Consider the following 18,965-nt stretch of genomic DNA (forward strand, 5'->3'; position numbering starts at 1 on the left):
TTGGGAAGTTTGACATTTTCTCCTAAAACTCTGTTGGTATTGATATGATAGTTAAACCAGTGTTAAACCAATACAATATTTACATAGCACAGCACATTTGAGACACTCACTTGGGGATATTGGGGATAAAGCCCACATTTTGGAACAGGACAAAGACCACCATGATTACAAGTTTGGAAGTTATTTACAGGTCCCTAAAAAGACAAACTATGTCTGTACACTGGTCCAACAGGGCAGGCAAAAGCAGGACATGCAGTTATTTTGTGAAGGATTTAAAACATGATTTGGAAGCACATTATTATGCTACCCTGAATGCCACGTCCCACCCTATGCTTCTCAAAGGTGGTCTCATCTCCTAGAATGGCAGGTCCCGCTGATACAAAAAAAAATTATCACACAAGGTTTACTTTGTGAAGACACTGTTGACTTCTATTCAGCTATCTGAAATTTGAAGGAAACACGTCCCAGAAACTTGTCACGATCATCTTCGTTTCTTAAATTGCTTGATCCTGTGATCTTGCATTCAACTGTTACATCATCTTTGGTACTGGTTGCGTTAAATTCTAGTTGAACAGCTACTAGTGGCTGCAAGTAGTTTGGCTAGTGAGAGAGAATGAGAGAGAAGATATTTTAAATTAAAAATAATAAAGGCAGGTTTTTAACTCTCCTGAAGGTGCCCTAATTGTCCCAAATCATCTCAGACGTGTCTCCATTATAGCTTTTTAGACCAAGCAAATGTTGGGCACACAGCAGCACTGGCAAATAGGCTTAATTTATTATTGCTTATTCAGAAGCAAGCCCTGCTGTATTCGGCACTTCCTGTTCCCAAGCATGCATAAAACATTGCAGTCTCGGCCACCAACTCTTACTTACTGGGAAATGACAGAAAACAGATTAATGGTAAAACATGTGTCGGGGATGCCAATGCCTTTCAGCCCCAGCTAACACAGCCAATGGTCACAAAGGATGATAGTGGGAGTACAACAACATCCATAGATAGGGTCATAGGGCCCTCCTATGAGCAAGAGCATCATTTACAATTTCAATGCCTCGTGGAATACTGTACTGCAATATGCCCTTTTAGCCCTGGGCACAACTGACGGCCCAATAGCAGAACTCTCGTATAACATCTGAACCAACAGGTGGAGAGGCCTAAAGGGATGAATTGTGGCTCCTCGGCTGGGCAGTATCAAGTCAAAATGCTAGCTTACATGTACTACCAACCCACCCTCACAAATTTAAAGAAGTGCCCAGAGAGATGTTCAGTTGCGGGCAGGCTAGTTAAATAAAAATAGTTTGTTTAAATAACAGTTTCAAAAGATTGTATTCAGTAAATTGTTTTGAGGAAAAGCAGCACAATCAAGATATACTCACATGTAATCTTTTTCCATAGTATGGGAAATACATTAAATCAAGTTTTCCCTCAGGAGGAAAAGTAGTTATCATAGCCTTGCCTTGTTCCTATAGATGTGAGATATATAGATATATATAAAACAAAGGTTTTTTAATTAAAAAATAGCTTGTGGGCAAGCAAAAATAAATACAGTGGTACCTCGACTTACGAATGACTCGACAACCAAATTTTTCGACTTACGAATAGGGCAAATGACCGCACGCTTACGAATTTCTCGACATCTGAACGGAAACAGCAGCGGTTTTAGATGGGGTTGCTTAGACTTACGAATTTTTTCGTTTCCAATGCATTCCTATGGGAAATCACATTTCCAATGGCGCTTTTCGACTTACGAAAGTGCCTTCAGAACGGATTAAATTCGTAAGTCGAGGCACCACTGTACACAATAAATTAGAAAATATAGTTAAACCCTTTATTTTGTTCGCTTAAAATGTTAAGGTGAATATTCAGAAAGCCAGACACACAAGGTTAAGCTTGCTTACCCTTTGTTAACAGAAACTTTGACTATACCATCAGGTCAAGCAATGCCATACAAATAAAATACCTGATGGTAGTTACTAAGCAGGACAAAGTAAAAAGCAAGCCATGCCCTTCAGTGCTACTCCTTGTCCAGTAAAACAATAGTTGCAGGTAAGTCCAAGCCAACAATACCACCTCATGTAAAGTACAAAAACTTCAATAATTGTGTGGTGGCAGGGGGTAGGCATGTAAGAAATAAATGACAAATAAAAATACATGTACTATAACACATAAGTGTAACAGTGAAATACTAGTATCAACAAACTTCACAGACCTTGCAACCACAGCACATGCTACCTGAGCTGCCTTTCACAACAACATTTCACAACTGCACAAACAGAACAGAAAATGCTTCATGAATGTCATAAATGCTGTGATTTCCTGTCATTGCAATGACCACAGGGATTTCGCCACCCCTTTTCTTAGCGTCACTGTGTCAGGCACTATCCATTCAGAGGCTGCCTCTCTTGATACCCCAGCAATGTGGCTATGTGGCTAGACTCAATTCAGGCTTTGATCACCTCTAGATCTATGCGGAAGAGAAATCTTTTGAAATGTTCACATCATTGTGAATTGTTCAGCTTCCAAAGAATCTAGTTATTTTAAGCAGACATTGTCCATATTTGGAAAAACAGAAGAAAAACACTGGCCACTGACATATTATGCACTTGCAAGTATATGCCATGTGTTTCCATGCTGAAATCTTAATTTGAGAAAACAATAAAAACCACTCAATCAAAAGAATCTGTAGTATGCATAAAATATAACGATCAATAGCACACAAATCCACATATACATGAATCAGCTAAAACATATACAGTGGTACCTCGGTTTATGAACACAATTGGTTCCGGAAGTCTGTTCATAAACTGAAGCGTTCATAAACTGAAGCGAACTTTCCCATTGAAAGTAATGGAAAGTGGATTAATCCGTTCTAGATGGTCCACGGGGTACTTAAACTGAAGCGTTCATAAACTGAAGCGAACTTTCCCATTGAAAGTAATGGAAAGTGGATTAATCCGTTCCAGATGGGTCCGCGGAGTACTTAAACTGAAGCGTTCATAAACTGAAGCATGGGTGTAATTGGTTCCGGAAGTCTGTTCATAAACTGAAGCGTTCATAAACTGAAGCAAACTTTCCCATTGAAAGTAATGGAAAATGAATTAATCCGTTCCAGATGGGTCCGCGGCGTTCATAAACCGAAAATTCATAAACCGAGGTGTTCATAAACCGAGGTTCCACTGTATACTTAACTAAATTATATGTCTGGGTAGGCTTGCTGAAATGACTTAGGCTTTCTTGGCTGCCCAGATAAATTTGTAAACATTCAGCTCCTCCATGATAATATGACAGCAACAATCACAGATAACAATGGCTCTCAAAGTGAACCATTCACAGTGGGATCAGGTGTTAAACAGGGTTGTGTTATTGCCCCAACTCTATTCATTATTTTCATTGCCATGATCCTACACTTTGTAGAAGGGAAACTCCCCACCAGAGTAGAAATCATATATCGAACAGATGGAAAACTCTTCAATCTGAGCAGGCGAAAGCAAAGAGTAAGGTTACCGTAACTTCCGTCACAGAGCTTCAGTATGCTGACAAAACCTCCAAACCTTCCTAAATATCTTTGCAGAAGCTTATGAAAAGCTTGGCCTATCACTCAATATACAAAAAAACAAAGTGCTGCACCAACAAATACAAAATAACCCCTCTGCAGCACCACAAATCCAGCTCAATGGTGTAATGTTGGAAAATGTCGATCACTTCTCCTACCTAGGCAGTTATCTTTCCACAAGGGCCAACACTGATGCTGAAATCCAGCATTGCCTGAGCTCTGCGAGTGCAGCTTTCTCCGATTGAAGTGGTTTCACTTCACCAAACCAAAATGCTTGTTTACAAAGCTATTGTACTACCAACCTTACTATATGCTTGTGAAACATGGACCGCTTATAAACTGCATCTCCAGCTCCTCGAAATTTTCCCATCAACGGTGTCTCTGAAACTTTTTACACATCACTTGGAAAGACAGGCGAACTAATCAGTGTACTGGAAGAAGCAAAGATCACCAGTGTTGAAGCAATGATTCTTCAACATCAACTTCATTGGACTGGTCATGTTGTATGGATGCTTGATGATCATATTCTAAAGCAACTACTCTATTCCGAACTTAAAAATGGAAAGCGTAATGCTGGTGGTCAACAAAAGAGGTTTAAAGACTGTCTCAAGGCAAATCTAAAAAAACGTAGTATAAACACTGACAACTGGGAAACACTGGCCTGCGAGCGCTCCAGTTGGAGAACAGCCTTTACCAAAGGTTTCATGGGCTTTGAAGACACTCGAACTCAGGATGCAAGGGAGAAACGTGCTAGGAGGAAGACACTCTTGGCAAATCCACACCATGATCAACTCCCGCCTGGAAACCAATGTCCCCACTGTGGAAGGACGTGTGGATCCAGAACTGGCCTCCACAGTCACTTACGGACTCATTGTTAAAACCGTGTTTATGGAAGACAATCTTACTCTGCTATGAGTGATCGCCAAAGTTGAAATGCAGTTTTTAGCTGGTGTCTAAAACAGTACAGAAAGGGTGTATGGCTAATGAGCTGCCATACTAAAAAACATACACTTCACAAATGCAGAATGAACATTATATATGGCACTTGTAGAAATGCATATTCCACAGAATGAACAGGACAAAGTGGTCTTTCAAGTACACCAGCCCCAAACTATCTGGCCTTGTATACAAACAGTAAAACCTTGAACTAAGCTCAGTAGCAAATAAGTATCCAGTGCAGATTTTTGAGCAGAGGTGTAATATGTTGGCAGGATTCCACTGCTGTCAACAATTGCTCTGAAGTGTTCTGCACTAACTGCGGTTTCAACCACAAGGCAAACCCCACATTGAATGCATTGAAGTAACCAATGCCTGGACTACCATGGTCAAGCTATCTTGGTCCAGGAACAGCCACAGCTGTTGTACTAGTGAAGCTGGTAGAAGGTTCTCCTATCCACCAGGGCCTCTAGTGACAAAGCTGGATCCAATAGCAACCCCAGACTATGTACCTGATCCTTCAAAAAGAGTGCAACTACACCCAGAACAGGCAATTAGCAGATTTCTCTTGTTCCTCTGTCTTGTCAGGATTGAAGCTCAGTTATTTTCCCTCTTCTGGCCCACCAATACCCTGGTTCAGGGTCCCTATGACCGCCTCTGGTTCAGTTTTGAAGAAATAGAACTGAGTGTCATCAGCATCTTTGCCTCAAATCTCTTAATGACTGCTCTCAACAGCTTCACATAGGTATTAAATGACATTGGGGATAAGTTAGTGCCCTGTAGCACTCCAGGGGGATGAAAATCCTCCACACAGGTAGTAGTGGAACCACAGGGATCCCTAATACCTGTCACATGAAGCTGGTCCAGAAACCAGACAGATCTGTGAAAAAAGAGCAAGGTCACACTACTTTTGTCCCATTCTCAATAAAGATTACTGTACTTTTCGCTCTACAAGACACACTTTTTCCCTCCTAAAAATGAAGGGAAAGTGTTTGTGCGTCTTATGGAGCGAAGGCACTAGACGGCAGCGGGATCCCTCGAGCGGAGGGATGCCTCTGCCACCGGAGCCATGGCATTTTTGTTAGGGATTCTAGGACAAGACCTGCCAAGGAAAATAAAGAACTTATTTATGTATGCTACAACAGCGGCAAGAGTCTTGTTAGCACAAAGATGGAAGAATGAGGAAATCCCTACGAAAGAACAATGGCAAGAAAAACTTATGAGCTATGTGGAGTTGGCAAAGCTGACATATAAACTACATGAGAAGGACAACCGTGACTTCAAAGAAGAATGGGAACTTTTTACAAACTATTTTAAAAGACAACAAAAGGATCTGGACTCCTTGGCAGGTTTTGAATAAACCCACAATTTATTAGTAGAACGTATGATAAGGCATGTACAATTTTATAACATGCAGAAAACAATATGTACAAACAAACCAGAGAGGGGAGCTGAGGGAAGTCATTAGAGGGTGGGAGAGGGAGGGGGAAAGGGGGGGTTGTAATTGGCTATGTATTGGCAATTTGTATTGTTTTAAAAAATCTTTTTCTTTATTTCTTTTCTTTTTTAAAAATATTTCTATTAGTCTCTGCTTGAGGATGCAATGCAGACTGTGAAGAGCATCTTCTTTGCTGTTCACACTACCATATGCTAGGCATGATTATGTGCACTAACATAACCAGTGTTCATTGCATTTCAGGGTGAGACTTCCACCACTTGCACTCTAGTACTCATCCAGCCTGATTCATGCACCACAGCTTCCTAGAATACAAATCAATGGGGCTCATCAACGCTGGAAAGGACATTGAGCATCAATCATCTGCAATCTGTTTCTCTGGCCCAACACCAGGAGCAAAGCCTGATGCAACATGAATAAAGTTTTCTGATAAAGGAGATGGGACTCTTCTGACCCTCCAAGTCTGGCCTGGTGTATAACAAAATCATCCACCAAAAAGAAAGAAAATGCTACCAAATAATGCCTGAATCAGCCTTGCAACTAATGCGTTTATATGCATCAAAGCCAGTATGTTCCATCACCAACAATAAGAGCTGAAAAAATTATGATGAAGCAAGAGCTGGTGTTCTTTTAATTTCCATAAATTTAACCATTATGGGGAAAACTGGATGAAAACTATGTACTTTAAATTTTCTGTTGATTGAATTTAGCAGAGAACTTCAGTTGTGGAAAGCATGTCAAGCAACAAGTTGTATCTCACCACAGGAATAAAACTCCAACTGTTCCAAGTAGTCAGCATGCCATATATAGTACAAAATGTTTGGGGAAAACATTACACAATATATTTCACTTTAGTTACAACAGCTGCTTTCTGGTGTGATCCTAATTTTAAGCTATTGGATGGAAAGAAGCAGAAGGAAGTAAAATGAATGTTATTACACTATTGGGTCACATAAGGTGAAACATACATCTTTGATTCAGAAGTACAGAACAGTATAGGCTGACAAAAAGGAAATAGAGTAGCTAAAATAATTGTGCTGCATATGGTACCATGCCTTCGTGATACCAATTCTCCAAATTATTTATTTACATTTATATACCACCTTTATCTTCCAAGTATCTAAAATGTGGTGTATATGGTTCTCCACCCCATTTCATCCTCACAAGCTTGTGAGGTAGGTTAGTCTTAAGAGATAGTGACTGGCCTAAGGTCACCCAGTGAGCTTCATGGCTGAGTAGGAATTCATACCCTGGTCTCCCAGGTCATAGTCCAACACTCTAACCCAGAGCTTTCCAAACTTTGCATGTCAGTGACACACTTTCTAGACATACATCATTTCACAACACAGTAATTCAGTTTTACCAACAAACCGGAGGTTAAACTAGCCCCTTTTCAGCCCTGGAAGAGCAAAGGGAGCATTAACGTGACACTGCAGCCAACACACTAATGTGTCACAACACACCACACCACACCACATCTCAAGGTGTCATCCAGGGGCCATTATTAATGTTCTTTTAAATCTGCCAATCACATGCATGACAAGTGTTAACCCATGTAAAGACAATTATGGATGTAAACACATCTACACAAAAAAGGACTTTAGATATCTGAAAACAACCCACACCAGCTACAATCCACACCAGCTTTACACCCAGAACAATTTTTGTGCCAGCACTTCCACACCTAGAACACATTACTAAATTGGGTTTAAAGGGTGCAAAGGTTTTACAGATACAATACAGTATACATAACAATATTAGCAGTGTTCACACATCACAGTAAACTATTGTTAAAGGTTTACTCTGAATGAGCATGTGCTCCCCCCCCCCCAAGCACAGGTTGTTTTGCACCAAGCAAACCATGATTTGAAGCCAAGGTTTGTTCTTAGCTTACCAATTATGGTCTGAGTGAAATAACCATGTTCAGATGTAATTCTAAACCAGGAAATGTGGTTTGTTGCTCTGACTTGTATCAGGAGGAGAAAGCATGAGCAATCTGGGCCACTGTCAAAGCAGTAAGAAAAATATGTACAGGGGGCATACACACATGCACATATAATATTCTTGTAGTATATATGCAGATAATATATTTATTAGTTTCATTTGGATACCATATATATTTGTAACAATAATTATATCTGTTGTCTTTTTTGCTCATTTCTAAAGTATCTAGTCTTAACTGAGCCTTGCTTTTGAGATCAAGACATTAGTCTCACACACACCCTGCTCTCTCACTTCCCTCTACTCAGTTGTGTGGCCCTCACAATTCAAATTAAAACTGATTCTTTTGTAATTTTTATAAAAACCAATAAAACTTTTTTTTAATGAAGCTGATTCAATCTAAAATTACTTTGAGAACCCAGCTTTGATTTAGATTCAGAGCAGGGAAGGATTTGCTACATAGGAATAAGGGATGAGAAGGACACATGCTTCTGAAAAACAAATTCATTCAAGTCTGAATTGGGGGGCAGGTAACCTGCATTTACACACACACACACACACTCTCTCTCTCTCTCTCACACACACACACACCTGCATACAGATAAACATTTAAAGCACATGGAACATTTATAACAAAGAAACAGATTTTGAAGAAAATGGAGTGTGCTTACAGATGAACAATTCAAATGCTAAGATGTTATAATCTAAACTACTTCAGTGTTCATTTTCTTACCCACCATAAATATATTGTGTAAGGTGCATTTGCAGCATGCAGAGAAAAACAAAATGTTGGTTATGAAATGGAACAAAAGAAAAAAGTAAATATGAGGAACCCATAATATCTATTCTAAATGAAAACTATAAAACAACACTTTCAAGCTGAGCAACTAACTGACCCAAAGATAAAAGGGAAATTGCTAGCTTTTATAAATGAACAAAGGACTAATAATACTCACAACATCTATGACTTAATAGTAAATTTGCTTTCCTAAACTTGCTTTAACAACTTGAGTATATGCACATTCTTATCTGAAAATACTCACCTTAGCTTCACATGTTATAGCTGGCATTCCTTCAGGTTTTAATCCAATTATCTGAAATGTAGGAGAATCTCTATAAACTCATTTTTGTAGGTGAAGGGAATACATTATTACTTATGTTGTAAATGTGGAAAAAAACAAATTATAGCAAGGCTGCAAGGGATTCTCTTTATCAAAAGGTTAATTTTTCTGTGATCCACTTTACAGAAAAGTTACTGTTCCCCAATTAAGAAGTTTGTATATTCAGAGTTTCAGGGGAAAGGGTAATGAAAGGCAGCTTTTCAAGTTCAACTATGCCAAAGCTGCTTATTTTCAGTAGGCCCACTTGCAAACACCAAATGTACAAATCCACAAAAATATTGTCTCCTAATGTGCCTGCTGAAAATAAGCAGCTTTGGCATGTTGAACACACATGCAATGCCCCTCTCCCTCTTTCCTAGTATCACTGCCAATAAGATTTGACAAGATGCAGAACTTGGGCTCTGCTGCAATCTCATTAAGGTAATCAACTCAGTGATAACATTTTTGTAAGATGTGCAACAAATGTGCGCCTTATCCAACAGCTATGTTACCTATGCAATGGTTTTTATACAGAAAAAGAGTTCTCAACTAGTAAGCAAAATTATTAATAAGCAGAGTCTTCAGGATCAGGTACTGCAGAACTGCCCTGTTTTAAAGTACGGCCACAACAGCACTCAGAGGGTTCCACTTCCACATGACATTTTGAGCAGCAGCAGTTCATTACTTCAAATTAGGCATGTAACATTAATAGCTGAATCCAGATGGCATATGCAAGAGACATGTCACATAACATGCAGTTAACTGCCGGATAATGAAATATTTTAGCTAAAAAGTCTGCAGCAAGAGGTTGCAGTAAGTCAAATCACAGCCCTTATCTTTCCTTCTAGCAAGACACGTTAAAACAGTTTTGTATAGTTTTGTGACGAACAATTTTGGCCAACTGGCAGATAATCTCTTGCATGACGCAGGTAGGGCCCTTCTTATTAGCAGTAGCAGTACTGGCATTCAGCCCAGAAATATACCGCTAATACTTTAGTGTTCTAAAGTACAAAAGTTACATGATTTTGAAGCTCCTGGGGATATTAAGGGAAAACAAGACATAATGCTGCTCCTTTATGCAGTAAAAATGTAATAAAATTAGCCTGAAAGAAATGACACAAGTATGCAATTGCCTTCTCTCCAAATTCAAAACTGAGGGCAGCTCCACAGGCGTTTCCAATGGCACCTATAAAGCACTCCAACATGGGTATCAATTAAGAAGCTTGCTCCTGCAGGAGTTCCATAGGTGCACTGGAGTGAACACAGACATGCCTTAAGAGCTGCTGCCTGACGGCAAGGGCCAGGCAGTCACTGCAAACTATCCTTCCACTTGAAACGCAGTTGCCAGCAGAAACATAGGTAAGTTTTAGAAAGCTATAAAGAGTCAATATACTTACTCTATTCATTTTTACAATAACACATGGTGTTCCTGTAGCATAACCAAAAGTTGAATCTTGTAGTCCAGAGCATGGTCCCAAGGTAGAACGATTAAATTTGCATACTTTTTTTTTAGGATCAGAATCCTGTATAAAGAGTTGTCCTGGAGTACACAGGATGTTATCCACCTGCTTTGATTCATTATACGCTGGGGAAAACAATTCAATGCATCACATTACACACTCATTAATTCAATACATATAAAAACTACTGACTTAACAGCTTCAAAGGCTTTGGAGAATGATTTCCAAGCTTTGAAATAAAGTAAGACACATTCAATATTCAGTATTCACCCAGACGACTACAATGCACATTCAATAAATACTCTTCCTGAAGGACATAAAGAACTAGTGAAATATAGATTGCTTTAAGTCTACTGGGAAAGTATAATGGGGAGGGGCACTGGGGCCATGCGGTTCAGTTAACAATGCTGTAGCATTGTACAGTGGCCTTCAATTTGTTAATAGCTGAAATCCAGACTTCCGCTTTTGAGATGGACGTGTGAGCAGACATGCTGAGAAGCTCCACAACAAGAATGCAAGGAGAAGCAACAAGAATGCAAGGAGAAGCATAAATTAAAGGTGATTAAAACCTATTTAAAAATTTATGGACTGGAGGAAGGCTGTGGAGGGAACTTAAGAACAACTATTTAGTCTTGTTCTTAAGTTGTATTTTAATCAGTTGTTTTATATCTAGTGTTAGCCGCCTTGAGCCCGGCCTTGACTGGGGAGGGCGGGGCATAAATGTACAGATGAATGAATGAATAAATACTACCTCCAAGCTTATCGGCACTTCACCAGTTGGGGAATATCAAATTTGAAGTTCTTCAAATTCAAGTTCTTCAAATTAGTGCTGTGGTGCTTAATGTTAAGAACTGAGATAAAAGATTCCTCTGTCTTAACCATCCATATGCTAAAACAGGGTTCCCAAACTAAGGCCCGGGGACTGGATGCGGCCCAATCGCCTTCTCAATCCGGCCCGCGGACAGTCCGGGAATCAGCATGTTTTTACATGAGTAGAATGTGTCCTTTTATTTAAAATGCATCTCTGGGTTATTTGTGGGACCTGCCTGGTGTTTTTACATGAGTAGAATGTGTCCTTTTATTTAAAATGCATCTCTGGGTTATTTGTGGGGCATAGGAATTCGTTCATTTTTTTTTTTCAAAATATAGTCCGGCCCCCCACAAGGTCTGAAAAAGTTTGCTTACTCCTGTGCAGCTAAAACATACATCTAGTGGCATTCAAAAATGCCTGCTTTGTTTTATATATAGTGAGCTATCTGTAGTCTTAAATCAGGATTGTCATCAAGTATAGTTGTAATTTTTTCATTATTTTACAGTTTTATCTTTTGAGATAAACCTTTTTAAAAAATTAATTGTTGTGCCTGACAAAGGTATAGATTTCAGCTTCAAAGCCATTGCTATACCAGGTATTTCAGGGCACACATAATGTAAGTTGCCAATAAAAGTCTCCAATACAATACCAGAAATGAGGCTTTTAGTGTACGTTCCAATAAAGTTCTAGAATTTAGCAGTTTTCTTTTTACAGCTTAACTGCAGTGTTTCTAAGTGCCTATACAAATTTGATGGTTTCAACTTAGTTGCTACTCTTTCAGCATGTGTCACACGCTGTGTTATTGGCAAGTTACTTTTCCCAATACAAATAAGACCATATTTAATACTACAGTGGTTAAACTTGCAGACAGACTTACTAGTTGTTCTTTTTTACTTTCTAGGATATCTCTCTGCAGTGAAGATTGTGTTTCATACTGAATAAAGGCATGTCAACAGTACACTCAAGTCTGCATTGTTCTTATCAAAAAGGCATCCATGCTTGCTGCAATCTCCTCTTTCATTCATCTTTCCTTTCACTGTAGTTTGCCTTCACTTTCTCAGTCACCTTCTCTTACTTTCAGCTCCTCTTTCATTTGCCTTCTATTCATTTCTCTCACTTTCCTCCTGTCATCGCCTCTGCCACCTTCGTTCACCTTTCTCTGTCTCTTATGCTGTCTGTCAACTCACTTTTCACCTTCTGTCACCTTTATTTGCCCCCCTTCTTTCTACACTCACCTGCAACATGTAAAACAATAAATATGAGCATGCCTAAGCTTGGGAAGCAGAGCACAGCTACTTAACACCATCTATTTACTTAAGTTTCCAACCATTATAGATTTCTAGAGTTGATACAGGGCAGTCCCACCACTTTCATCCATTCCTCTGTTCCCAGTGCTGCAAAATTAAGGCTGCAACTCTATGCACACTTACATTAAAGGAATGAACAAGTGAGTTTACTGCAGAATAAATATGCATAGGATTGCACTAAGAAAATCCAATCTGACAAGAATTATGGAGGATACCTTGTATAAACAGGTTCTTGGCTAAACTAAGGAATCAAGTGCATACTTGAACTGGTACAGCACATCCATACCCCAATTTAACCTGCTCCAGGAAATGCCAAACCAATTTCGTTCCCTTTTATCAGCAAGACCAGTTACTGTACTTATTCCTTCTTTCGTTTCTTTTAAATATATATTTTATACACATACTTTATTTTGATTTTGGCCATAAGCAAGTTACAAAAAACATAATAAAGCAATCACATTTGTATAAAGCCAGGACCTAGAAAACATAAATCATCAACAGTTCATTCATTCATTAAACCATTAATGTCTTACCAATTTAATCTAATCAAACCCAACCAAATACTTATTACAGTCATGACAAATTGTATTATCCTTCTTTCTACAACTCTAATTTCATGCATTTACTTAGGAGAAGCAATCTAATTGTGAGTCCTACAAAACCTGGTGCTTGCTTCTCTGCCTAGCTCAGTCTGTGCTCTGTTTCCATGCTGGCACCAAACAGGAATCCCATCCTTGTCCCTCTATCTCCTCCACAGCCAGTAAGGAAACACAGGATAGTAGCAGACCAGTAAAGAACTGAAGGTTCATAATGTTTGTGGGATTATTCACAAGATTGCATTAAATAAACTTTACCGAGAAACTTTACCCACTTCTTCACAGCCTACAATTATCACTTAATGTCAGTTACAGATGGATTCACAAAGCGTAGCACACTGATGTTTGTGTGCATGTAGCAGTTCAAGGCAGAATTTCAGTCTGAACTCAAGTCTGAATACCATTAAAAATATTATTGTGGAAAACACAGCATTTCATCATGAAATCTGCAACCGTGGATAATTTGCTTCTGCTTGCTGTGAACGGGTGATAGACAAGGTACAGTTGCAATCTGCCAATCTTCCCTCCTCTCAGCTATCCAAATGCACTGCTACAAGTATCCCAGATGCCCACTTACAAACTGTAGCTGGCAGTGTGGAGTGCCCTGCAACTTTCTATCCAAGAATACAGCACAGAAAACCACACCAGCTTCAGATGCAATTCCCCAACTCCCTTCCCTGTCTAGAAGGACCAGTAATCCTAGATCCGGCTTCCAAAGCACTGGTGGCTTTGCCAAATATTAACTAGGGTGTGTTACGTCTGCTCAATTTCATTTATAATGAAAGGCAGAAATCAGTCTTGCATGTGTTCTCTCATATAAATACGATTGTACATGGAATGGCATGCATTCTGGAAATGCAACAAGAACACTGTTGGTCTGCCCCTTGCAGAGATTTTTCAAAGTATGTTTGCTCCTTAGCTTTCCATGAGTCAGTAACCTCATAGCACAGGGCATACATTTCATAGATAGAAACAATGCCAACATTATAACCATGTATGGCAGGGGGTTGGACTGTTCTAGCACACAGATTAGTACTTGCGAGGGTGGCCATTTAGATCACAAATGATCCCCCCCCCCCGAGTGCTATCCATGTACCAAATGTGCTTCTTTTTTGCTTGCTTTTCACTCAAGGCATACATCTATGACAGTTAATGGCAGAAGAAAGTGATGCTAGATGGTAGAACTAGGCACTGTACTAATTTAAGACAGAAGGTCCAGCCCAGTGGCTTTCAACCAAAGTAGCATACAAATATCTCCAGCTTCCAAAATAGACTGCAATGACACAGGTTTATTACATGCCAAAATGGTTGGGATTATACAGCCTTGTATTATTTGAATACATAGTTGTGCATTTTTCCTCCAAGGTTCCCAAGTATGGTTTACAGGTTTAGCTCTCTGGTTTTAGGAGATTTCTCACTGCTCCTGAACATCTTCGCAGTGCAGCCTCTCTTTCACCAGAAGGACCCTCGGACACATCTACTAGTGACACACTGCCTCGTGGCACCTCAGCCTCCTGGTATAGAATATACTCCCATTTCCCTTCAACATACGGCAGGCAGCATTCTCTACCAGTTGACATTTCTGAAATATTTTCAAGACCAGTCTCATGGTGACTGCAGCACAGTGACCAATCTTGAGCATCTAAAGAGGTGTGGCTGATGGCAACTAGGTCTCCATTCTCAAAGAAAGATGGCAGTCAGCATATGTAGGTAAGAAATAAGTCACCAACATAATTTTCTACAAGTTGGGTATGGCCTAGAACCTTCAGGAAAAAATTATTAATGCAGAATAGAAGCTGACATGGCACAGAATCCTTTTTTCTTTTTAGCATAGAGTATAACACACCCAGGTGGTGCTGTGGGTTAAACCACTGAGCCTAGGGCTTGCTGATCAGAAGGTCAGCGGTTCGAATCCCTGTGACGGGGTGAGCTCCCGTTGCTTGGTCCCAGCTCCTGCCCACCTAGCAGTTCGAAAGCACATCAAAATGCAAGTAGATAAATAGGAACTGCTACAGCGGGAAGGTAAACGGCGTTTCCATGTGCTGCTCTGGTTTGCCAGAAGCAGCTTTGTCATGCTGGCCACATGACCTGGAAGCTATACGCCGGCTCCCTCGACCAATAATGCGAGATGAGCGCGCAACCCCAGAGTCGGTCACGACTGGACCTAATGGTCAGGGGTCCCTTTACCTTTTTTATACACAGTTTATGACATGTTTCCATTAAATACAGATGGTGTGCCTACTGACTTACAGAAGACTTGCTGTTCAGATTGCCAGTAGTTCTCAAAACTTTGAACAAAGCTACCTCACTCTTTTATACACAATAATAATTTATTATTTTTGGAACCTAAAGAGTTCCAAGGGGGGAAATACAATGACCTGATCACGTTCTAGCCATAACAAATGGAAGGGAGCAACTTTTCATTTCTTTTAATATTTTAAATAAGTTACTTGCAAAATAGAATATTTATACATACCTCCTAAAAATTCGTGAAGTTTTGTCACATAAGCAGCATAACTTGCTGACTTATTTTTGTTCAGTAAAAATTCCAGTGCGGTATCTGGCTTTGGTGAAATCATTAGCCCTACACATACACACACAAAAAGGAAACCAGGAATTAGCTAGCTGCTAATTTATAACTCTTCTCAGAAAGAATTATTCTGACAGATAAATCCCTCCCCAAAACGTATTTATCTGGACTTTATAGAGATCATGAAGGAATGACCTGTCCACCTCTATTGTACATAATGATCTGAAAGTAATTACAGTATTTAGGTCACTTTTAGAAAACGTATACCTCAATAGTCAAATGATTTAAATGGCAGCATTAGTTTTACTGGTTCAAGATTACATTTCACTTTCTACATTTAAGGTGTGTCTTTTTTATGCAAGGGTGATAATAGAGCAATCCAAGAAACAGTAACTTCAATCAAATCAACTCCCCGAAGCCAGTGATAGTGAGGCCCACAGAACACCAATGCTGCATTCATGTAAGACACTGAAATTGAAGCCCTAGCCACACTAAGCATTAGCCAGTATCTTACTCTGTTTCAAACTTGTTTGCATGTATTTGTTTAATGGAGGGCTAATGCAAGTTGAGTCAAGATTTCAACATTGGGTTTAGCTGCCCAGTCCACATACCACGCAGTGTAAAAATTACTAGTCCTGCTTACCCCCACTAATTACTCTCTGTGGTCTGACACCACCTTATATCACCAAAGGAAATTAAGGCACATGAGAAATGTTAAAGAAATAGGCAAGTGGGGCCCCATAACAAAATGGTGTGTGGTGTGTGTGACTCTGAGTCTGTAGCTAAAGGGCTTCAAGAAACACTGAAGGCAGCAACCACTGCCTAACTTGGGTCTTACCTCATGTGCAATTTTTTTTAAAAAAAAAACATTTAGAAAGTACAACCAGTCTGCATAGAAGTAAACAGAGGGTGAGGCTTCTCCACACAACTAATGCTTTTATTTCCCTGGGCAGAGGTCCGAGGGAGCAACTTAAGTAACCCCACCTTTGGCGTGCAATAATAGTGGACTACATTGCAATGCTGCTGTACACTACTCTCACCAAAGTCCTCTTACCTGGAATAGAGGCATATTGGTGAGCTATATTGCATGTTGTTATATACTATTCTATAGGCCCAGCTTGCAGTGCATGGATAAAAGCAATGGATAACACTGTAGGGATGTTGTAAGGTACTCTCTCTTCTCCAGGCAATCCCCCCGTCAAACCCCTGCAGGGTCGATATAAACTACTCAGAACCCAAGCTGCAGTATTCAGCCCCCTACCTCTTAAGATTAGGCAAGCTTCAATTGCGTTGTTATTTCAGAGCCTGTTTTAAAAGTATTTGTTTACTCAGGCTTCTCCCAATTATGAACTTAACTACCCGAGTTCCCTGGGAAGAGGGATTGGTGGTTAAACTACTCTGGCAACTGTAGCTCTGTAGCACCCTTAAACTACCATTCCATGCAGATGTGACCAACATAGTGTCACCAAATCCTTATGAGGCTGTTCCCCATCCTATTTTTTCCTAACTTTAAAAAAAACTTCTGCAAAGCATGGGTGCCTACCATTTTGGCCATATAATGGCAGGCATTCTCCACTGACATGCAGAAACTGAAGATGATTAAGATATTGGCAAGTGCTGGTTCACACTATGCCCTGGCATGTAGCCTCTATGACTGGTGAATCTGTTCTTGTTCCCGTTATTTCCAACCACAGTTTGGAAGATCATAATTGTTTCTTGTTAACCGACTCATTGCACCAGAGTTGGGAAAAGAAAAGAAAATCCCTAACACTGTGAATTTAGGTCCAAAAAGGGATATGGGTTTATCTGTAAATCAGAACCACCACTTTCCCCAAATTAAAGACAACCAATGAAGTTTGCATTGTAATACGTAAGGAAATGCATGCCTCTGTTCCTTATCCCATGTAATCACTGACCAGATCTTATTTTGTTTTCATGTTTAACTTGTGTCAACTGTTGTAAGAAAACAGCTGCCTATCAATCTGCTTTATTTCTTTTGCTATTTTAATGCTTATGTCAAGGTCTTCAAATGAGTGGCAGCAACAAGCGCAAAGAAACCTAGAAGTTCAGAGTAATGCTGGCAATGGTAAATGCTTCCAACTTAAGAAAACTGCCTATTATAACAAAAGATCTATTGATGTTCGAGTCTGAATGCAAACTTTATCCAAGAAGAGGAATGCACACTTACCTGGACTAGAAATGCGGTCACGATACTTTGGTATATCATCACGCAATGTTTGAAGCATAACCCACATTGTGAATGTAAAGAGTGCAGCTAAGAAGCCATAGAATACAAGATAAAACAGCAGAATTAAGCCTGAAAAAAAGCACACAGGATGTAGAAGTTAGCAATATATTTAATGCATCAATACAATACAATACAATACAACACAACATACAATCATCATTACTATTAGCGTTAAACAGATCAATTTCCTGCAAAGAGATGTAAAGAGGTACATATTTAACTGATGCCAAAAAGTGAACACGGATGGCACTGTGGTCTAAACCACAGAGCCTAGGGCTTGCCAATCAGAAGTTCGGCAGTTTGAATCCCCGTGACGGGGTGAGCTCCCATTGCTCAGTCCCAGCTCCTGCCAACCTAGCAGTTCGAAAGAATGCCAAAGTGCAAGTAGATAAATAGGTTCCGCTCCAGCGGGAAGGTAAACGGCATTTCCATGCGCTGCTCTGGTTCGCCAGAAGCGGCTTAGTCATGCTGGCTACATGACCTGGAAGCTGTACACCGGCTCCCTTGGCCAATAAAGCGAGATGAGAGCTGCAACCCCAGAGTCGTCTGTGACTGGACCTAATGGCCAGGGGTCCCTTTACCTAAAAAGTGAATAATGTTGGTGCCAGCCATACCGCCAATGGAAAGGAGTTCTATAGATGGGGTGCTACCACAGAGAAGACCCTTTCTCATATCACCACACTGCAGAGTTCACTCATTGGCAGGACAGCAAGAAGAGCCTACCATATAGATCTAAGCATATGGGCTAGCTGATGATACAGAGAAGTGCATCTTCAGGTATCTGGGTTTTAAGTTGTTTAGGACTTTAGTTTATGGTTAACATTTGCAAATAGGCAACCAGTGAAGATGCTGTAAAACTAAATGCAGCTTCTGAATCAAGGGTATGCCCACAAAGCACATTACAGTAATGTATATAAAATACTATGGCTAGCCTATCCCCACCTAGAAAGGCCGTAGCTGGTGAACTAGCATTTATAGTAGTAATAGCAGTGGTAGTAGTAGTAGTAGTAGTAGTAGTAGTATTGTTAC

At 39.9% G+C, this 18,965-nt stretch overlaps 1 protein-coding gene across 1 annotated transcript in view; it reads right to left on the reverse strand.

Annotated features, from left to right (window-relative positions):
• Positions 1 to 166: 166 nt before the first annotated feature.
• ATP1B3 (ATPase Na+/K+ transporting subunit beta 3) overlaps positions 167 to 18,965 on the reverse strand; it is a 35,304-nt gene continuing 16,505 nt past the window's right edge. Inside the window, exons 2-7 of the mRNA XM_035132995.2 lie at positions 17,877 to 18,005; positions 15,635 to 15,742; positions 10,382 to 10,569; positions 8,928 to 8,978; positions 1,375 to 1,461; positions 167 to 600 (exon numbers count right to left, since the gene is read on the reverse strand). Of these exons, the coding sequence (XP_034988886.1) occupies positions 430 to 600; positions 1,375 to 1,461; positions 8,928 to 8,978; positions 10,382 to 10,569; positions 15,635 to 15,742; positions 17,877 to 18,005 (734 nt within the window). The 3' untranslated portion in view covers positions 167 to 429. The remainder of the gene's footprint in view (positions 601 to 1,374; positions 1,462 to 8,927; positions 8,979 to 10,381; positions 10,570 to 15,634; positions 15,743 to 17,876; positions 18,006 to 18,965) is intronic.

Source organism: Zootoca vivipara, chromosome 5 (genome assembly GCF_963506605.1).
Source record: "Zootoca vivipara chromosome 5, rZooViv1.1, whole genome shotgun sequence".
Lineage (NCBI taxonomy): Eukaryota > Metazoa > Chordata > Lepidosauria > Squamata > Lacertidae > Zootoca > Zootoca vivipara.